Consider the following 19,896-nt stretch of genomic DNA (forward strand, 5'->3'; position numbering starts at 1 on the left):
AGATTTTTGTGAAAGTTAGTTGACAACAGACACCAAGTGATGAGAAAAGCTCACATGACCCTTCAGGTGAGGTGAGTATAAAAAGGAGCAAGCTGACAAGAAGAGGAGCACTTTTAGTTCCCAAAATGCTGGTTGTCAGTTGAAAAAAACCCAAACGTAGCAAATATGTGTTATATGAAAAAAAACAATCAAGCAACTTGATGATGTCAGTCTTGGAGAACTTTTTGTTTGAATCAGAGTGGTTTTAGACAAAATATGATTCACCTATTCTTAAAACAAGATTTTGTATCTACTTTGGCTATTCTTTTTAATGAAACAAAGTAGGACTAACTATTTCGATCTGTCATTAAGTTTAGAATATGGAATATATAAGGGTAAAGGGTAGAGAATCAAATGCTTTATAATGTTGCTAGAGGAAAGATACATGAATTGTAAATTCTCTAAACGATTTTTGGAATTTTTTAGTATCCACATCTGATTCACTCCTGCCCTAGGGTATGTAGTTTCACCGTATCTCTGCTTTCATTGCTGACAAAATTGTTAATATTTGAGAGAGAACCGTTTTGTGGAGCACTTGGCAGACCCAGTAATATATCATTAATTGTTTGTAATGTCACATATGTAATTTTGATATCCAGTATAGTTAAGGAAGATCCAGTTCTTCATCTTTTGTTGAAATTCCGAAGAAACATAGCATAGACCTACGATTGTCTAGGATTTCCCCTTTGGTAAGTGTCATTGTCGTTGACTTTCCAAGTAAATTTTCAATACATAATTCTGTTATCAAGCAGTTTATTTTAATAATGGTATTTACCTACAAAAACAATCGATGTTGTTCGGGGCTTTATCTGCACGGACAATTACATATAATTATCTTGGAGGTATGAAAAGTGCTAAATAACAATCTGGTCTTTGGAAATAGACGAAGCATGTGTTTTCATAGACATATTTTGTTTTTTAATTCTAATTTGTACCAACGACCTCACAGCTTTAACTCAATCGGAAAGAGTAGATAAATCATATTTTTTGCGTTTAGTCCATTGTCTGGCTTTATTCTTGACCGAATATTTCGGTCTTTTGGCTAATACATTTCGTAGAGAAATGTTGTTAACAATGTTCAGGTCACTAGTAATAGCGTGACAGTCGGATATATATGGGGGAACTAGCAGAGGTGCTACAATGTATCAGGAGGTTTAGAATTTTAGTTGCAGTAGGCCTACGTGTTGTATAGATATAAGAAATTAAAGGAATAGACTGAGAAAAAGTAGAGAGATTTACTATTTTCGATTTATAAAGAATGATATTGCTTAAATTCATGACACTGACCTTTATTCGCAAAAGAGAGTTTTAGAAAAAATCGTTTCTCGATCCGTTGCATCTTTTCTAATGCCAACGTACCGGTCTGAAAAGTCTGTGACTGGCTATTTTCGAGATGACAGCTGTGAGTTTGTATTGGTTTGTATGATTGAGGATTTGTTACAGTGGTTTCCAATCATAATTGTGTATTCTGAATGATCGTGAATGTCGAAAACCAAGTAAGAGATCGTATATGGTGCTTCAAAATACTCTAAGGAAGATTCACGACGTTTTTTGAAATTATTTGTTCTATCAACTTTCCCAGATGCAATTCAATGAACATCGGCCTGTACTTAAATTCTTAATGTTTTCGCGCCTTTGCAGACTGGTGCAACATTGGTTTGGTACCAGTCTTGTGATGGCTGTCCAGTTATAGAATTTTCAAAACCGTACATTATTTTGAAAGATATATTGTTGGTCTAGCATATGATCTTCGAAAGGCATATTGTAATTTTAGATTATGAATCATAAACTGCCAATAGAACAAGGTCGTTTTTGGGGTGTCGAACATGATGATCGCATCTGTGATTTATGCGATTTATGTGAAATTGGTGATGAATTCCACTATCTGTTTAAATGTACTTTTTTTCTCAAGGAAAGAAAAAGGCTTTTGCCCTGTAATGCATGTGTATAAAAAGCCAAATACTATTAAATATTGTGATTTTTTTTTGTTCTGATGACTAGACGGTTTAATTGTCAAACTTGTCAAATTTAGTAAAATTGTTCTGTCTGTTATAAATTAGATACATTTTGTCTTGTCTGTTATAAATTAGAATTGCCTTCCACTGCAAATTTCATTAAACATGTACTTTATACAACTGTATATGTAACCATGTCATTCCATTCCATTCATTGGTTTGTACATATGTTATTTTTGGTATTACTGTTTATATTCACATACCCCTGATTGGGTCTTGAGAAATAAAAGTTTCAAGTTTTCAATTTCCAAGTTTCAGTTTCAAGTGATTTTTTAAATATACATTTGTAAGAATTGGTGCAACCTGTTATTGTATTTCTTTAAGGATACGACCACTGATATTATCTGGACCGGGGTCTTTATGAGGGTTGATGTTGTGCAGTGGTTGTGTGATATAAGTGTTGAAATTGATAGCTTTAAGTCCTGTGATTTTTGAATGAGCGCTTTCCCCTTTATTTGGTACAGGGCAATTAGATACTGTAACAATTGTAAATACCGAGCCCGAAACTTTTCATTCAGTATTTTTTCAGCAACATCCGATAGTAAGATTTCCATTTCTTGGTTCGGCTATACCTGATATATATATATCTGATCTTGTCGATTATATATATTTAAGGGCACGTTTCTTGGGTTTTGCTTAATTATATATATAATGACTATATACTAGTAAGTCGCATATAACTTTCTTGATGTCACATGACTTCCAGTATGCCTCTCTGTTCTATTTGTACTTAATTTGATTTTCTTATATTTATCAGTGGAGGTTTAAGTCTTTCTCCTTTGTGAAGTTTATTTTTCTTATCCCTATGTTTTATAAGTTTGTGATTTATCAATGGTAATATTAGTTTGTATTATCTATAGTTTTTTTATGATATATTTAATTTTGTTTCTACTGATTCAGTGAGTGGTGTGGTAAAATAATAAGTAAAAGATTTTGACTTCGTTATCGCCTAGAAGCAATAACCCCTTTAAAACTGATCCCTTGTTGAAATGAGTGAATTTTAAACCCCCGCAAAGTTAGATGGTTTTAGTTCATACCTATATCTAATGTTTAAAGGTTGGACAGGTGCTGCGTGAATGTAATCTAACCAATAATTAAATTGTTAATGTAAGAATTAAATAACAAAACATTAAGATCAGATTGTTCAATAAGAACTACCGTATGATACCTAACAAATATAATTGAACTTTTTTTTCGATGTTCTCGTCATGGTGATTATACTAGGCGAGAAACAATCGCTACTTGGCAAGTATTCAAATTTTATAAAGATTTGCTAGTCATGAAAATTTTACTATTGTATAGAAATTTAGCTATATTATTCAAACAGGTGTCTAAAATAGTAAACGGGAAAATATATCGAACGAAAAAGTGGAAAATGCATATTTCTCTGATTCTATACATTTATAAACCCATTTCACACAATTTTAAATGAGTGTATCTTTGGGAGTATAAATGCTTCATATATGTATAAAAATATTTGTTCGATATTCAGATGCAGTTCAACGAGTTCTAGATGCATACAAAATTTCCTCAAAATCCGAAATATTACTAAATTACAAATACTTTGCTTTTAATTTGTTTGTGAAGCATCTTTTAATAAGGCAAATGTAAATCAAAACCAAAGAAATATTTAAGTCAATATGTGGTCTTATTGACACACAAGTTTCTCATGATTTCAAATATAAAGATCTGACACTTGTCTATACAAGTTGTGAATGAATTTAACATAAACTTTTGAAATAATGAGATACATTAGAAGAAGATATGTCTAGTTAGTGAGTAGGTTTCCCGTACAGAAAACTGGTACATAACTACAAGAGTGATGATCCTCCTAGTATATGAGGAGATTAAAAATTCAGTTTCTAGCAGAATAACTATTAATTTTCCCAATTAGTTTGTCATTATTTCTTATACTTTACTTAATTCACCGCGCAGTCATTTTATTATAAAATAAAAAAAACTGATAAAAAATTCAGGTTATTAGACTGAAGCACATTCGGCTCCGTCTCGCCAAGTATTATTTTAGATAACGTGACTGAGATGAAGATAACATGAGCAACAAGTATAACATCATTTTTAGAACATTTACTGCATAGAATTAAATATTTAAATGGTGTATGTTGTAAAGCTATACCTATAAATATTGTAATGTGTGTTAGGTCGGTTTCTATTGATTAGGCCTAATTATATTTTACATATTATCTGGGGTATAAAAAGGAAAGTCGAAATCAAAATGTTCAATCGGTTTTTACCTATAGAGATTGAGGACAGGTACGATAGTCACTTCTGGGAGGAATACGTTTTTCCGGGTTTATATAGAGATCGAACAATGTCCCAGTCAACGGACCCAGCTACTAAAAATAAAATTGCAGAGTAAGTGATTTTACAATTTATTTACATTTTTGTCTTTTTTTAAAATTTATCTTATTCTTTTTTTCAGTGATACGTTTGCAGATACTAACACGCTTTCGACTAGCCGGTTAGCACACAGCTATAGCACTGTACACATCCTCATCATTACTATTATTTTATTCGCGATTTGAAATGATATTTAGATAACTTTTTGTTTCAGAGCGGAACATTTATAAGACTGTACTTGTTAATTGTCTCAATACAGCCATAAGTTTTTCAACTAACGATTTACATGTTTTATTTGTAAACTCGTCATTGATGTTGAATAGAGAATTAGTCTTAGTCTTGGAAATCATGTTTTATTTATTAGTTGACATTGGTCTCAGACTGTGACTTGGTTTTAATAACTGCGAGTAGTGTAAGATCGGTATTTTGTGTTTTTTTGTGTTTTTAGTCTTTTTTTTGTGTGCGGATGAGTCGACCCATTTTCCAATTGAATTTTACAGTTTATTTATATGATCTGCCGGTAAACAATAGTCCGAGAGGAAAGCTGAGCGCTCGCCAACATGTTTTACTCCGCCATATTCTTTATGTCCCAAGTCAAAAGCCTGTATTCCAATGGGTTTCGTTGTTTTTAGCATAAATCAGACATTTATTTTTGAATTGTTTCACATTTTGTCATAACGGGGGGTCTTTTAAAGCCTAGCATACGGTATGGGGGTTGCACATTGTTATAGGCCGTACGGTGACCTGTAGTTGCTTTCCTCCTTGTCCGTTGGTCTCTGATGGATAGTAGTTTCATTGGCAATCATATTGCATCTCCTTATCTTCATATTGTGAGACATTAAAACAGTCGAGCCCTAGCAACCAACTTTCCAACTAAGTGATATAATATTCCAAATTTTTATTGGATTTTTTATTTTATTTTATTTTTTTTTTGAGAGGGGGCGAGCTCAAAAGCACAATCTCACTATCTTCCTTTTCTTAATTGACATTGCATTATAAATATTGATATGTAATGCATTAGCCCCAAAAGACAGCATTCCATATTATTAAAATGCTGTATTGGTTTCAAGCGAACACCCCCAACAACCTTTATTTATGTTTTGGTTTAGTGTTTGTTTAAGGATCAGAAGTTATTTGGCAGATATTATTTTTAGAGATAAATAATAGACCCTCTATAGTGTTACACTAACCCAGAACGTATTAGTAGACTTGTCCCATATAATTGTAACAATGTATTCGAATGTTTATATCTATGTCGTCTATCTGTTACAAACGAGCAGTCAATTCAAAATGTTTCTTTTTTATAACAATTGTTCAAATATGATTTTACAATTAATATTTAATTCACCGATTGTTGTTTCGTTGTATTTCTTTTAATATCTAAATCGTTTACTTATAAAAAGCATTTAAATCATATTTCAATTCATACAACATTGTTTTATTTCTACACGTTTGAACGGGTTTAAATTAACACGTCTTTTGATTTTGACCTTTATATGTCTCCCACATGCACTTTTCATTTGAAAGCATGTATGGTATTGGATTTACATGTATTTAATCACTTTCAATAAAATATTTGCATAGCTTGATAAAAAAAAAGTTAGTTAAGCACAAAGTGTTCTTAGTTAAGAAGTGAGCGGGGTTCTACGGAATGGACCATAAATATTTCCTTTATTTTCCTTTTGTAAATATAATAAAAAAAAAGCCTGTTTTGACAGCTGTACCACGAACAGCAGACCAAACAACTTTACCGAACCCGAAAATTTATACTGCGTTCATACGCATTATCAAAAATTGTTATGGTTCAGCAACAATACGTCAAAATATGTCGACAACCCAATAGTTTATCATTCTCCAAGGGTTGATGACTTATCATGACGAGCGTGAATAACCAAAGAGTTTAACTTCGAGTTAAAGTTTGGGTCAAAGTTCGCCGAGATAAGGTTCGAGTTATAGTTTGAGTAAAAGTTCGAGATAAAGTTCAAGTTTGAGTTCGAGTTGCAATTCAGGCTACACTTAGCGTTAGACTTCAAGTCGAATCGAGTATGAGTTCCAGTAAAACATCGAACGTTCAATAATACACATAATCAATTTGTTATCATCATTTTTCCGAACAGCATGCGCTATTCGAATCGAAAGAATATGCCAGTAAGTTTCACTTGCTCTCGTTATACTTATGTGTGTCTACTGCTATGTAAAGGTCTTTTAAAAACGTATACAATAAGATAAAGTACGAAAAACAGCTAAAAAAGTGAGTTGATTTGATATTATATATATAACTAAATTTTCCTTTTTGTTCACAAATTGAGAGTTTATCTCTAAAGAAAAAAAAATCTTTATTTACAAATGCATTTTATATTTTGAATTAGGTTTTTCAAAAAAAAAATACCATAAATACTATCTTTTCATTATATTAAATGTCTTTATAAGAAAAGCAAGGCTTTTTATTTACATTTAAAAAGTTTTGACAATCTCTTATCATTTCTCTTTGTCATTTTGCACATTCATTGTAGTTAACCCCAATAAACTATGAAATAAATATAAAAACATTTATGATATCGTAAATTTATTCAACAGCATTTTTATTGAGCAGTCTGGATCAAAAGTAGGATATCTTTTGTTTTCTTAAATGTCTTATATATCTTTAGATAATAAAGCCGTCAATCATGGTTCTCTTGCAGTTACCGTTTTTAAAAAGATAACATTTGGACCAAAGTTAGGTAATAATATGTTTTAAATTCCTTTTAATACCAAAATTAATTAAATTTGAAAATACGGGTTTATTGCCTACAAAAATGCTCAATTATAATGCATGATAAGAGATATGGCTTTTGCATATTACACCTCACTTAGAGTGAGAAAAGTAATGTTTGTTAAGTGCATATATTTGAAAATGTCATGATCTTTTAAAGGCCAAGAAAAAATGAAAAAAAAAACATGTATAGGTAGTAAAAGTATTATATTATGAATTTGAGGCTAAAAACAGAAGAATGAAAAAATCACATAATATTTTCTTTTATTTCAGTCTAAAATACATACTAGTACATCGTTATGGCCATTGCAGCCATTCACGAAGCACATCGTGCGAAATGTAAATAGCAAGCTGCTTTTTGCCTTAGTAACCAATTTGATAAATGGGCTTTATAAATATAGATATATGCACAACGTAATACCCTTTTTTTTCCCAACTACGGTACCGTAGTATTAGATGAACAAGATTTTAAATGAGGGTCTTGCACGAATTTCTTAGAGCGAGACACCACAATCTTTATTTCCATTGGCGTCGGAGTGACGGTCATTTGCGTACCCTGCCATCAAAGGTTTTTGAAACTTAAATGACTTCATAAGCCGATTTTGTAATACGTAAAAACTTCAATCAAGAAACTAGGTGATAATCCTCCGTTTCAGAAAAGAAATTATTTTTTTAAGTTTAAACACTTTTTTGGGGTGTGAATGTCTTGCTCTTTAATTGTGGTTTTCCTGATGTTAAAGTTTTTGAAACGATTTATCCAGCAAATATTCATATAATGTTCATTACAAATTGGAATAACTCATGTCCTAGGATAGGGGGTGTAATTTTCCAAAAAGGTTACAAAATTTAAAAAAAGGCCGAGTGTAGCGAAGTTAATTTTTTTTGACTATTTTAAGAAAAAAATGATATGTTTTCCCGATCAAATATGTGCCCTCTACGCCATTCTGAACCAACCACTGTAATTGTATAAGGAACAGGAGATAAAAATAATCGAAAATATTCAGTTTTCTGTATTTTGATGAACTACTCAATTAAAGGCACTAAGTCTGAGTTAACCGAGATGACGGGGCCTTTTATAGCCGACTATACAATATGGGTTTTTCTCATTGTTGGAGGCCGTAAGGTTGCCTATAATTGCTTACATTCACTTTATTTGAACTTTGGATATAGATAGTGGTCTCATTGGCAATCATACCTCATCTCCTTATTTCATATCCCCTCTTTGTTGGATTTGTTAAATTTGGATATTAAGGACTCTAGATCCATTTCGATTTAAATCATGTTAACTCTTGTCTATAGTAGAAGACCTTATGTTGACATTTTGATATCATTTTTGATTTTAAAGTGTTCCGATCCAAATCGCGAGCAGATGAGATACAGGGTTTGCAAAATATATGATGGTATGTTTTGTCGTGTGAATTAATTTGATAAAACAAATGTCGAATAGTATGATATCAAAGAACTAAATACAAACCAATTAACCTAATGATTTAAGTAGAAAGGAAACGGAATGTTTAGCTGAAAAATATTTTTTCGGCAGAATCACTTTTAAATTTAAATTGGATGTGTTTTTCAGGTATAGGCGACGCAGAAGGTACAAGTAGTTTTTTAATGCTCCACTTTAAGTGGGCTTATTTAGACTGTGTTGGGAGTTTGAATTTAATATCACATCAATCGGTGTGCTTGTACATGCTTTTACTGTAACTAGGCAGCCAGATTGCTCCCTTCTTGGTGCACTTTTTCATCACAGTCAAACCTCACATGAACATCTTAGCAGTGTGTATTTAAAATTGTGAGAGGGAGGGGTTTTGAGACAAGTTTATATATCACATATTATTTTAGAATATATGGCTATAAGTAGAAATACAGTATAGTATTTACTTTCTATTTGCTTTGTTTTAAATCTGTCAGATATCAAAACTGACTAAATTAATCTATCTCAATATACGGAGAGTTTGAATTTGATTTATACCTTTGAATAGTCAAATTAAAATGTAAATAGAAATATAAATCAAATCAAAATTTACTTTATAGATTTTCTCAGATCAGTCGCTGCGTTATGAATTTCAGAAATGAAGTGGTTGACTTTTATTATTTTTATTCCAGGGAACTAAGACCACCAAACATTGACTACAGTCATCAAGATAGTCTGTTTGGGGTAAGATTTATACTGACATATCAATTCAAAATTTCTATGGAGATTTTAAAGGATCACGTGGGAGAAACCTATAGTCTGTGCATAATGTGTCCCTTTTTTGCATACACGTTAATTTTCCGTACTGGCAGTGCTTGCGTGGTTTGGCGAAGACAAACATTAGAGTTAGCACTTGCCCCATGGTGATGGCAATTGTCCTTCTATTTTTGATAACCCTGTGTTGCTGAGTTGCTGTCAAATAAATTTTTACTCCTTAATCCCTTTCCCGCCTTTTTGTATTCATCTTGAGAAAAATTTCACCTTCTGGACAATACACACACATATATATATATATATATACGCACTTTTCTGAACGTTAAATTTAAAGATTGTTTTTACTTTGATATGAACAAAATATTGAATTTTTCATTTATTTTAGATATATTTACAAATTTTCTTTATTTATTTGTTAAGAAGTAAAGGATCTTTTATTGGTAGGCATTTAGAAGTAACTTGTTCAAAAGATACACTTCTTTGCCCTAAGACCATTAGATTAAAAGAAGTTTTGAGATTCACCCTTTTACATAAAGAAGTTTAGAGATTCACACACACCTGTTACAAAAAGAAGTTTTGAGATTCACGCGCACCTGTTACAAAAAGAAGTTTTGAGATTCACGCGCACCTGGTACAAAAAGAAGTTTTGAGATTCACGCGCACCTGTTACAAAAAGAAGTTTTGAGATTCACTTTTTATAAAGAAGTTTTGAGATTCCCTTTTGACACATGAATAAAAGAGATGTGGGGAATACGCCAATGAGACAGCAATCCAACGACTTATTCTATTCTAAAAAAGAAATAATTAAGCAGCGATAAATATGATAGGCACAAATGTTTGATATAAAAGACGAAGATTTGTAAAAATAATGGAGAGACACAAATATGTAAATATTCATGAATTGATGCAAATGTGTAAATTTATACAAAACAGACGCAACCGGGTAAACGAGAAAGACGCAAATATCTTTCCCTACGACTATTCACGCTTAAAAATGATAAATATTATCCGAATAGACTGAATTTTCAGTTATATAATATTATAAACAATATTAAAAATAAGTGATAAACGTACATATGAAAACATTTTTTACAGTAGTTTAGGGATGATTATTCAATTTAATACAATGAAATTGAAATAGTAAAAACAATATAATCATCGACATGAGCTAGACATCAAATATCATTACAAATCAATGCTTATAACTGGTATAATTGATACTGTATGGGATAAAAGTGTCAAACAAGGTCAAATGATTTGACAAAGTTTGACCTGAGATAAGTTTCACTGCCAACTTTACAAATGCGCCAGTTTCTTAATGTTGTTTACTGTGTATATAAATGGAAAAGATAAGTTACTGTTTTTGACTGAAAGGATTTAATATATAAGTTACGTATTTCTAATCTGGATATGCTCAGATTTTAAAGATTAATTCGTTTTCACTATAGTGACAGCCACTTTAAAATGTACGAAGTTATTAAGCTATGATCCTTTTTAGACATATACCTAAGCACCAAAACAAGATTACAAGTGATCAATGTTTAATGCGATCACCTGGATTTAATTAACAGTTGACTTATACTGTATACGTACCATACTTACCATAAGATGAGTGGAGAATGATATCCAGTTAGCATTTCATCTAAATCGTAGTAATATTGAGAATGGAAACGGGGAATGTGTCAAAGAGACAACAACCTGACCAAAGAGCAGAAAAACTAAAGCCGAAGGCCACCAATGGGTCTTCAACACAGCGTGAAATAACCGCACCCGTAGGCGGGCTTCAGCTGGTCCCTAAACAAAAATGTGTACTAGTTCATAGAAAATGGACGTCACACTAAACTCCGCAACATATAAATGAACCGAAATTAAAAAAAACATATACGACTAACAATGGCCAGAGGTTCCTGGAAAGGCGCAAAAATGCGGTGGGGTTACTCTATTTGCGCCTATATGATTTAAATTTCTGTCAGCATCCTTTTCCCAGCTCAATCGTCTCACGTTTCTTCAGAATGGGAGAAGAGAAGTCTGAGACTACTACGATTGGCCATTTGTCCGTCCTGTATCAGGCTAAAGATTTTGTCCAAGGTAGTTCATACATCAACTTGAAACTATTAACACATGCTGCGAACTTTTAAAAAAAATATGCCAAATGTTCGCGGGATGTGGTGTCCTAGGACACATTATCTTATCTTGTTGTTATTATATTCATAAAATTTTTTACTTGCGTCAAAGTAAACTTTAAAATGAAAATGTAATGAGTCCTAAATTTTTATTCTAATGCCATTGATCAAAAATAGACTTGTATTCTTTACATTGAAAAATTCTTTTGCAGAATTCATTTTCATCTAAAGCGTATTTCGTAGTACACCCAGAATGGATATCTGAAAATGTAGACCCACCTGTATCAAAACCATTAAACAGACCACCATGGCCTTGGGAACAACCAAGATACCGTCAAAATTTACAAAGATTCCATGCCTACAAAAACGCACAGAACGGAAACAGTAATGGAGAAGAAACAGAAGAAAGTAAAAATGATATCGAAAACGGAAACTTTGGGATAAATAATGGACTTAAAACGCATGAAGAAGAAATTCCATACACAGTGCCAAGTTCTTATAAAATAACTCATCCACCAGAACAACGATTAGGTTATTGATTTTATTTATCAGATAAGCAGGGGTTTTGTCTTTTAAAATTATATTTTTGAATGTTTGAAGATTCATTTGTGTTGGTATAGCAAGATCAGACATAGAAATGCGAGAGACAAAAAGTTAATCAGTATTAAATAAAATTTAATTTACATGCAGTCATATAAATCAGCTTATTGGCGTAAAAATATTTAATAATTTATTAATAAATGTTTTGTTGTATCTATTTTTATATTTTGCATCTTTTGCATTCTTGACTTACATCTAGAAATTGTCAATGAGTGTTGGTTGAGATCAAAACTTGTGAATTCATTTGGAAGTTCCCAATTGTAAACTTTCAATTTCTTTGTAGCAACATTCCATTAGCGCCTGCATGTGGAGTATATATCTTCCGGTTAAAACGATATTCCAAACTTTGCATTTCCTATTGAACCGAGGGTTCCAAGTGGTAAAGTTGAAGTAATTCCTTCGAAAGTTTTACGGACACCATCGCGAGTTGATTGACCGTTTTGAAATATCTATGTCACAGATGACAACGGATATGTTCCTATTGTCGTTTTCACAATCCCATCCTCTTTGTATTGATAATAACATCACCGAATGAGATTTATCACCGAAATTTATCACCGAAATTGTATTTACCATGAGTAACATGACGGGTGCCACTACTGAAGTAGGATCAACTTATACTTTCCGGAGCACCTGAGATTATCCCAAGTTTTTAGGAGGTTCGTGTAGCTCAGTCTTTAAATTTCAGTGTAGTGTTTTGCGGACCTGTTGGCCTTTTCGTCGTCTTTCATGTTTTGCCATATTGTTACCAGGTATCAGTTTCTCATCTACTTATGTGTTTTGTATATGTCCTTTAGATTCATTTCTGTTGGTAAAGCAAGATCAGACATAGAAATGCGAAAGACAAAACGTTAAGGTAGATGGGGTGGGGGTCTAAATTTAAAACCATAGAATTTTGAATAATTTGTCAAAATGTCTTTCATATCATGCTTTTTTCAAAAATATAATAACAAGTATGGGTCACCGGGCTTTTTTTCACGCTACATGTTGTGCAAAATATTGTCAGATTTTGTATGGAGTATGTATGGAGTACCCAATTTTGTGTGATAAAAAGAAAACTACACCATATAATTTTAAAATAAAGTATGGGAAAATAGCTTTAATAATATGCTTTCAGATAAGAAATAATAAGAAAATGGAGTCACCGGACTCGTTTTCTTGCTACATAATAAAAAAGTTAAATTCACAACACATTCTGTTATAAAAGTTACTTTATCTGAGTTATCTCCCCTTATATCTGAGTTATCTCTACTTATGTGGCAAAGTTGAAAAAAAAATTAATCAAACAAAAATATTCTGCTTTTGTGAAATACAGCCGTAAATACGATAAAACACATAATTTTCTATATTAGCATGAACAGTCTTACACATGAATTACATACTAATCTCGAAATTTGCACATTTCATTAAAGATCTAGACTGATTGTTATCTGCTATTTCAAAATCCAAGATGGAGGAAGACACCCAGCTACCTTACTCGGTATTAAATGAAATTCAATATACATGCAGTAATATAAATCGGCTGCGTAAACATATTTTTATAATTTATTTATGTTTTGCATTTTCATCTCAAATGAACCGATATCTATTTTCTATTCAGTTGTTTTGCCAATTTTGTCAAGTTCCCGGCTTTGACACCTGTCACTGTATTGACTTCTGAGTCGAACCCATGCATAATAGGTGTATCCTGCAATAGGCATTCCCACTCATTCTTGTCGATTTGTTCCTTTAGTCATATAAGGCAGACTTCATACAGCAGCTTTCAGGAAGAATGAAAATAATCTAGCATTATATCCTTTAACTTCAGTTCCGTTTTCCAGAAAAGGTTCTTTCACTACATATTTCAAAGTTTGGTGTCTATGTTGACTGCATCTATCCCATCAAACCTGAAAAAAATAAACCACAGACACAGTTAAGTCTGCCTCATATCTTGATTTACATCTAGAAATTGACAATGATTGTAGGTTGAGAACAAAACTTGATGATAAAAGAGACGAATTCAGCTTCCCAATTGTGAACTTTCCGTTTCTATGTAGCAACATTCCAGCAGCGCCTGCATATGGAGTATATATCCCCCAGTTAATACGAGATTCCAGAGCTTTAATATCTTATCATGCTTTCCTTGATAGAGGGTTACTGCTTACAAGGAAGCTTGATTAATCATGAGTTCCAAGTGGTACTTTCGAAAATTTAACGGAGTCATCGCGAGTTGGTTGACCGTTATGAAATATCTATGTCACAGATGACAACGGCTATGTTCCTATTGTCGTTACCACAACCCCCTCCGCTGTTCATCGATTGAGACATCACCAAGTTTGTACTTACAATGAGCAGCATGACGAGTGCCACTAGTGGAGTAGGATATTTTAATTTTCTTTCGTTTTTTTTTTTGCAATGTTGTTGACAGTATGTCTTCGACTTATGAGTTCTGAAGGCTCCCTTGGTGTCTTCTGCCTCTTTTTGGTACACACGTGGACACTTCTGCAATAGATCTGTAGATTTTTATTTCAGACTATAAAAATTACAAAAGACTTAAAAGACCGCATATTAACCTATTATATATGTCTTTTGGATCGTTTTTTTTATTGTCACCGCATCTCGGCTTCCATGTTCTTTCGTATGAAACAAAACTTAAATGATGCCAAACCATTTGACCTCGAATGCAAGGTCTAGAAAAATACTTGATTTGGAAAATAGATAGAAACAACAGTTTCATAATACAATTGCTTTCGAACAAATTTAACTCTTGAATCAAACTGTATGCCACAAAGCTATAGAAGTAACAAAATGTTATCCGAAAGAAACAAGATATTTACAAATAAATTATCATGGTGGTAGTTTTAAAAGAAGCACAAGAGACAACACATGACTAGAATAAAAAAAATATGAAACATCAACAAAAGTATTTATCTCTGATTCAATATTCCAATATCAGACCACTGAACCAATGATCCTTAATTAACGGAAAAGAATGAAAATCGTCTGATCGAAAGTTTGACGAATTCCACCATGACTTAGATGACTTAAGAAATACACTTGTTACAGATTTTGCCTCCCCTACACATATTCTTGTTGGACAAGTCTCAACATATATATCATTGGACCAAACTACATGATGACTACAGAAACTACCATATATATAACGAAAATAGGTCTACATGAAATATTCTCAATTTCCGTCAACTTCAAGATTCAGGGGAACGCGCTTAAGTTTATGAGCTTTACATTAATTAAATTACCGATAGGAGGTATGATTTCATTTTACAGATAAGCTATTCAGGTGTTTTTCGAAAGAAATTAAATATGAAAGGATATGAACAATATTTGCTGAAATTATTTTAAGGTATATTTAATGTAAAAAACCCAACTTTTTATCGGTACGGTATACAAGTACAAAAATCAATTCGATGTGAAATATTATTGTTCAATCCTAAAGAAGCCTCAGTACTGTGTTTTATTATACAGAATCAAATATTTATGGTCTTAACCAGGTAATAAAGCATATCACCCACTATATCAATGTCTGGCCTGGGTTTACAAAATAAAGAATAATGGGCAAAAAAATAAAGAATAGCGAAAATGAGTCCCCCCAAAAATAGAAAAAAAGAGAATAATGAGGTGCTTAAATATAAAGAATGCCGGTGAAGAATGGACAAAATATAATAGAGAAATATGGCCTAAAATATAAAATAATACAGTAATTAAGATTCTTCCCTACCCTACGCCCATTCAGATCCTCCTATATCAAGTCAAAATTATATGCAAAGGGAAATAACTGTCGACGGTAAATGGGTTGGGTGATCATATGTTGATATAATCTTCCTGGTTGTAAGTACGTCTGGTAATGTTATGAAAAGACTTCTTCATAAACAAAACAAATGTTTTAATTTTTCAATTGTGTATTGTTTATCAGACACGAGTATATGGCACACCAATGTTACTATACTTACCAGAAAACTTTAAAAAAAAAATGGAAATTGAAATTGACTGTTATAAATGTAGGTTATGAACACTACAAAACATCTTTGGAGAGTATAGATTTAAACCGAAGTTTGGATATCATTCGTAAAGTCACATTTATTGTATTTGAACTTTTATACTTGATGTTGCGTGAAATTTGTCCTTTATGATTAAAAGAAAATAGACACAAGCAAGGGGGATACTTCACTTGATGCATTTCTTTTCGATTAAGATTTATTATGGCAAACGGGAGATAATCCAAATTGAACCATGTTTCATCGACCATCACAAATGTGTTATAGTAATACATCTGTATTGCTAAATGACACACATCAGACAATCAGTATCAAATTATTACAAAAAAAATACTTGCATGTTGAGGAATAGTGCAAAAAAAATTAAAGACCAAGGAATAATCAATGGGATATGTCACAGATTTTGGTAAAATTTTGAATACAACTTTGGCTCTATGAACTATAACTGAAAATCTAAAAAAAAAATTAATACATTTATCTCTTTTATTTTTATTTTTTAAAAAGCATTATCATGATTATGTTCGTTTTATTGATATAAAATAGGCATAGGGTCATCAACGTTGTGTTTGGACAATGGTATATTTGCCAATCCGTTACCTAGTTGGTAGTGGAAAACGTTACAAATCGAAATGTGCGTTTGAGGTAATAAAGTATAAGCCTGTATTTATGAGTTTTAAATCTGTTTGTCACGTCAGTGTTGGTTGTTCCATTTCGACCAGTTTAATTTTTTATACTTCTAGACGATTTATATTTGATAAAGTTACCTTGGACTTAGAAAATTCACTTAAATAATCAGTTTTCAACACTTTTTTTCGTCATGCTTGAAGATACTGACTTGATATTTGTTATATAGTTACACCATGTCAAGTTAGAATTTTGTTCCAATACAATGAATTTTTAACCGGAGGGGACTATGTATTGCCATACAATACTCACAGAATGCTTGTTTTACTTTTTTTCCTACCGAACATTTACAGTTTTTATTAAACTGCAGTTTATTTAAAATCTGATTAAAATACAGATCCTGTGTCCAAGCTTTGCTTACAAAGCTAGCACACAAGATCTGTTTTTTTTAATCAGATTGGTCTATTTGCGTGTTAAATATTACCATATAGAATTTCAAATTGACGTTTGATTTGAACTACGAAAGGTATAATTTCAGAGTAATGGCAAGTAACTGGAGAGTTTGTGGAGTTTGTGAACTACGCAATATCAGTAAACAGTCAGTCATCTGGTGTTCAGATTGTGAGGAGGGTCTATGTGATGACTGTAATGACCATCATAGTTTATCCAAAGGATCACGTAATCATGAAACCGTGACGATAGCTGAGTACCAGAAGTTACCAAGTAACATTATCCAAATGGCACAGTCCTGCAGAAAACATGATCAAAAGTATCAAATATTTTGTAAGAAGCACGATTGTCCATGCTGTAAACGGTGCGTAGTCGAGAATCATAATAAATGTGAAGATTTAAAAGATATAGATGATGTGATATCCGGTATTAAGTCTTCAAATGCATTCCAAGATATCGAGAAGACTCTGAACGAAGTTAAAGATCATATCCAAAGAATTCGAAAAGACCGTGAAGAAAATTTAGCGTCTTTGAAAGAACAAAAGAAGAACATTGAAATGGAGATTCAAAAAGCTAAAACTTCAATCAATAATCATCTAGACAAACTACTTCAGGCAGTACTGAGAAATCTTGATGCAACAGAGGAGACAGAGAATAAGAAGATTCTTCAGTTACTGAGCGAAGTGGAGAGGAAGGAAAAAGAGATTGAAAAATTCCAGGCTGGGTTAGCGAACATTAAGCAGTATGCTTCCGAACTGCAAACATTCCTCGCAGCAAAAGAAATGGAACGTGATTTAGCAAAGAAAGAAAATTTTGTACAGTCAATAATTAAAAGCGGAACATTAAATCATTCACAAATATCTTGGAAAATTGAAACGATTTTACAGAATATTGCGATTGATATAGAATCCTTTGGAGAGATAATTGTTGTTAATGAGCCGAACAAACTTATGATAAATAGGCAGAAGGATCAACAGGCTCAACAGATGATTGCTGCCCCAGTACCAAAGTCCATTGATAACCTGACACTGGCGTTACGAAAGATCGTCAACACTAATGCAGATGACGTTAGAGGATGTACAATACTGCCTAATGGAAGGATGATGTTTACTTGTTACATTCAACATAAAGTCATAGCTATTAACCGCGATGGTACAAAGGACTTTGAAATTAAAAAAGGTCTCAGCTTTGATATCTTATATAAAGGTAATAATATGATCGTTGTTACTTCTGGTTGTTATCCAAAGTCTCAGTATATCAACTTCATTGACATCGAGACAAGACAAGTTACTAACAAGCTTAATGTTGGTTCATCAAATACGGGCATGGTCCTTAAAAATGAAGGGACGTTGATTTACTGTACAAGAACTTCTGGTTTGAGGACAGTCGATTTAAGCAACGAATCGAAAGGCTCTATTGGATCCGGGCTTCTTGGACAAAGTTTGTTTTCATATGTCACAGTTTTTAATAACAACATTATATATACAAACGATAACCTTGATACGGTGACGTGCTGTGATTTCCAAGGTAAGATACAATGGGAATTCAGAGAAAGAGGCGTTTTAAGAAACCCAGACGGTATATCAGTAGACAAAGATGGAAATGTTTATGTTGTGGGGACCGGTTCCAACAATGTTGTGGTTGTTTCTAATGATGGAAAACGTCATAGAGAAATTCTGTCCTCCACCGAAGGTCTTGAAAAACCACAGGCATTGCATTATTACCAGTCAACGAACTCACTCCTGGTTGCAAACCAACAGGCCAGAGCATTTTTGTTTGATGTAAAGTAGCTTAAATAAGTAGATCATATTTAGATAAAATTTGTACTGAAATTATCAAAATAACTTTATTGATCTGTTTATCATTTTTTATTATCAATTTGACTGTAAAACAAATATTTGAAGCCACGTCTTTATACATATATGTCTGAGTAACAAATATGGACACAAAAGAAATAATAAAATACCATTTAAAAAGATTCATGTGAAATGTATATAAAAAAAACTCCTCAGGGTTTAGTAGCAATATTATGCATGAGTTATAATTGTTATCTATTATCAGTCTTGATCCTAATATTAACGTTTGGTCGTTTTTGCCATGTAAATCTGTAAGTGCAACGTAGGAAATGGTAAAGATAAATATATAGATTTCTCGCAATCTTAGATGGAAACGATTGGCTGGGATTTATTTTTGAGTCAAGACTATGGCAGTTATATTCAGTCCGTTTCTATGTATGTTGGCGTTTGCTTTTGTTGTGGTTCAGTGTTTCTGATGTTCCGTTGTTTTCCTCTTATAGTTGTGTATCACTCGGTTTTAGTTTGTTACCCGGATTTGTTTTTGCTTAATCGAATTATGCATGACTATTGAACAGCGGTATACTACTGTTGCCTTTACCTTAATAAAAAGAAAAAAAGGAGGAGGATACGAAATTGACATTCATAACTGATAAATTGAAGACATACTAACAACGCATTTACAAAAAAGAAAAACAACGGAAAGACAAACATCACTTTAAAAAACATCACTTAGAAAACAAAAGAACACGCATCCCATCAAAACGTGGAGTGATCTTAAGCGTTCTTGTGAGCTGACCCGGCCTTACATGTGACATCCGTCGTGTTGATAATTGTAAATTAAATTTGTTGATAAAAATGAAAATAAAACTTAATAAATGTATTGTGTCCGAGGCACTTTTCTGGATAAGTTTCGTTCAGTTATCTCATAACAATACAAAATATTGTGTCCAATTCTT

The 19,896-nt window shown here is 32.4% G+C and overlaps 2 protein-coding genes across 4 annotated transcripts; both read left to right on the plus strand.

The window, feature by feature from the left end:
* The first annotated feature begins 4,188 nt into the window (after window positions 1-4,188).
* LOC127700076 (uncharacterized) lies at window positions 4,189-12,228 on the plus strand. 2 transcript variants are annotated; one of them, XM_052203544.1, is made up of 4 exons: window positions 4,189-4,427; window positions 8,741-8,758; window positions 9,271-9,322; window positions 11,688-12,228. In XM_052203544.1, exons 1-4 carry the CDS (start codon window positions 4,288-4,290, stop codon window positions 12,012-12,014), a joined length of 537 nt encoding a protein of 178 aa, XP_052059504.1. In that variant the 5' UTR covers window positions 4,189-4,287; the 3' UTR covers window positions 12,015-12,228. The 2 variants fall into 2 exon arrangements, with proteins under 2 accessions (XP_052059504.1, XP_052059505.1); XM_052203545.1 differs by lacking the exon at window positions 8,741-8,758.
* Window positions 12,229-15,859: 3,631 nt separating this feature from the next.
* Window positions 15,860-19,139, plus strand: LOC127700067 (uncharacterized). 2 transcript variants are annotated; one of them, XM_052203533.1, is made up of 2 exons: window positions 15,860-15,903; window positions 17,233-19,139. In XM_052203533.1, the coding sequence occupies exon 2, from the start codon at window positions 17,237-17,239 to the stop codon at window positions 18,932-18,934; it is 1,698 nt and encodes a 565-aa protein (XP_052059493.1). In that variant the 5' UTR covers window positions 15,860-15,903; window positions 17,233-17,236; the 3' UTR covers window positions 18,935-19,139. The 2 variants fall into 2 exon arrangements, with proteins under 2 accessions (XP_052059493.1, XP_052059494.1); XM_052203534.1 differs by having other exon boundaries at window positions 15,867-15,907.
* The last annotated feature ends 757 nt before the right edge of the window (window positions 19,140-19,896 follow it).

The sequence above is a fragment of the Mytilus californianus genome, unplaced genomic scaffold (assembly GCF_021869535.1).
Source record: "Mytilus californianus isolate M0D057914Y unplaced genomic scaffold, xbMytCali1.0.p SCAF_48, whole genome shotgun sequence".
In the NCBI taxonomy this organism is placed as follows: domain Eukaryota; kingdom Metazoa; phylum Mollusca; class Bivalvia; order Mytilida; family Mytilidae; genus Mytilus; species Mytilus californianus.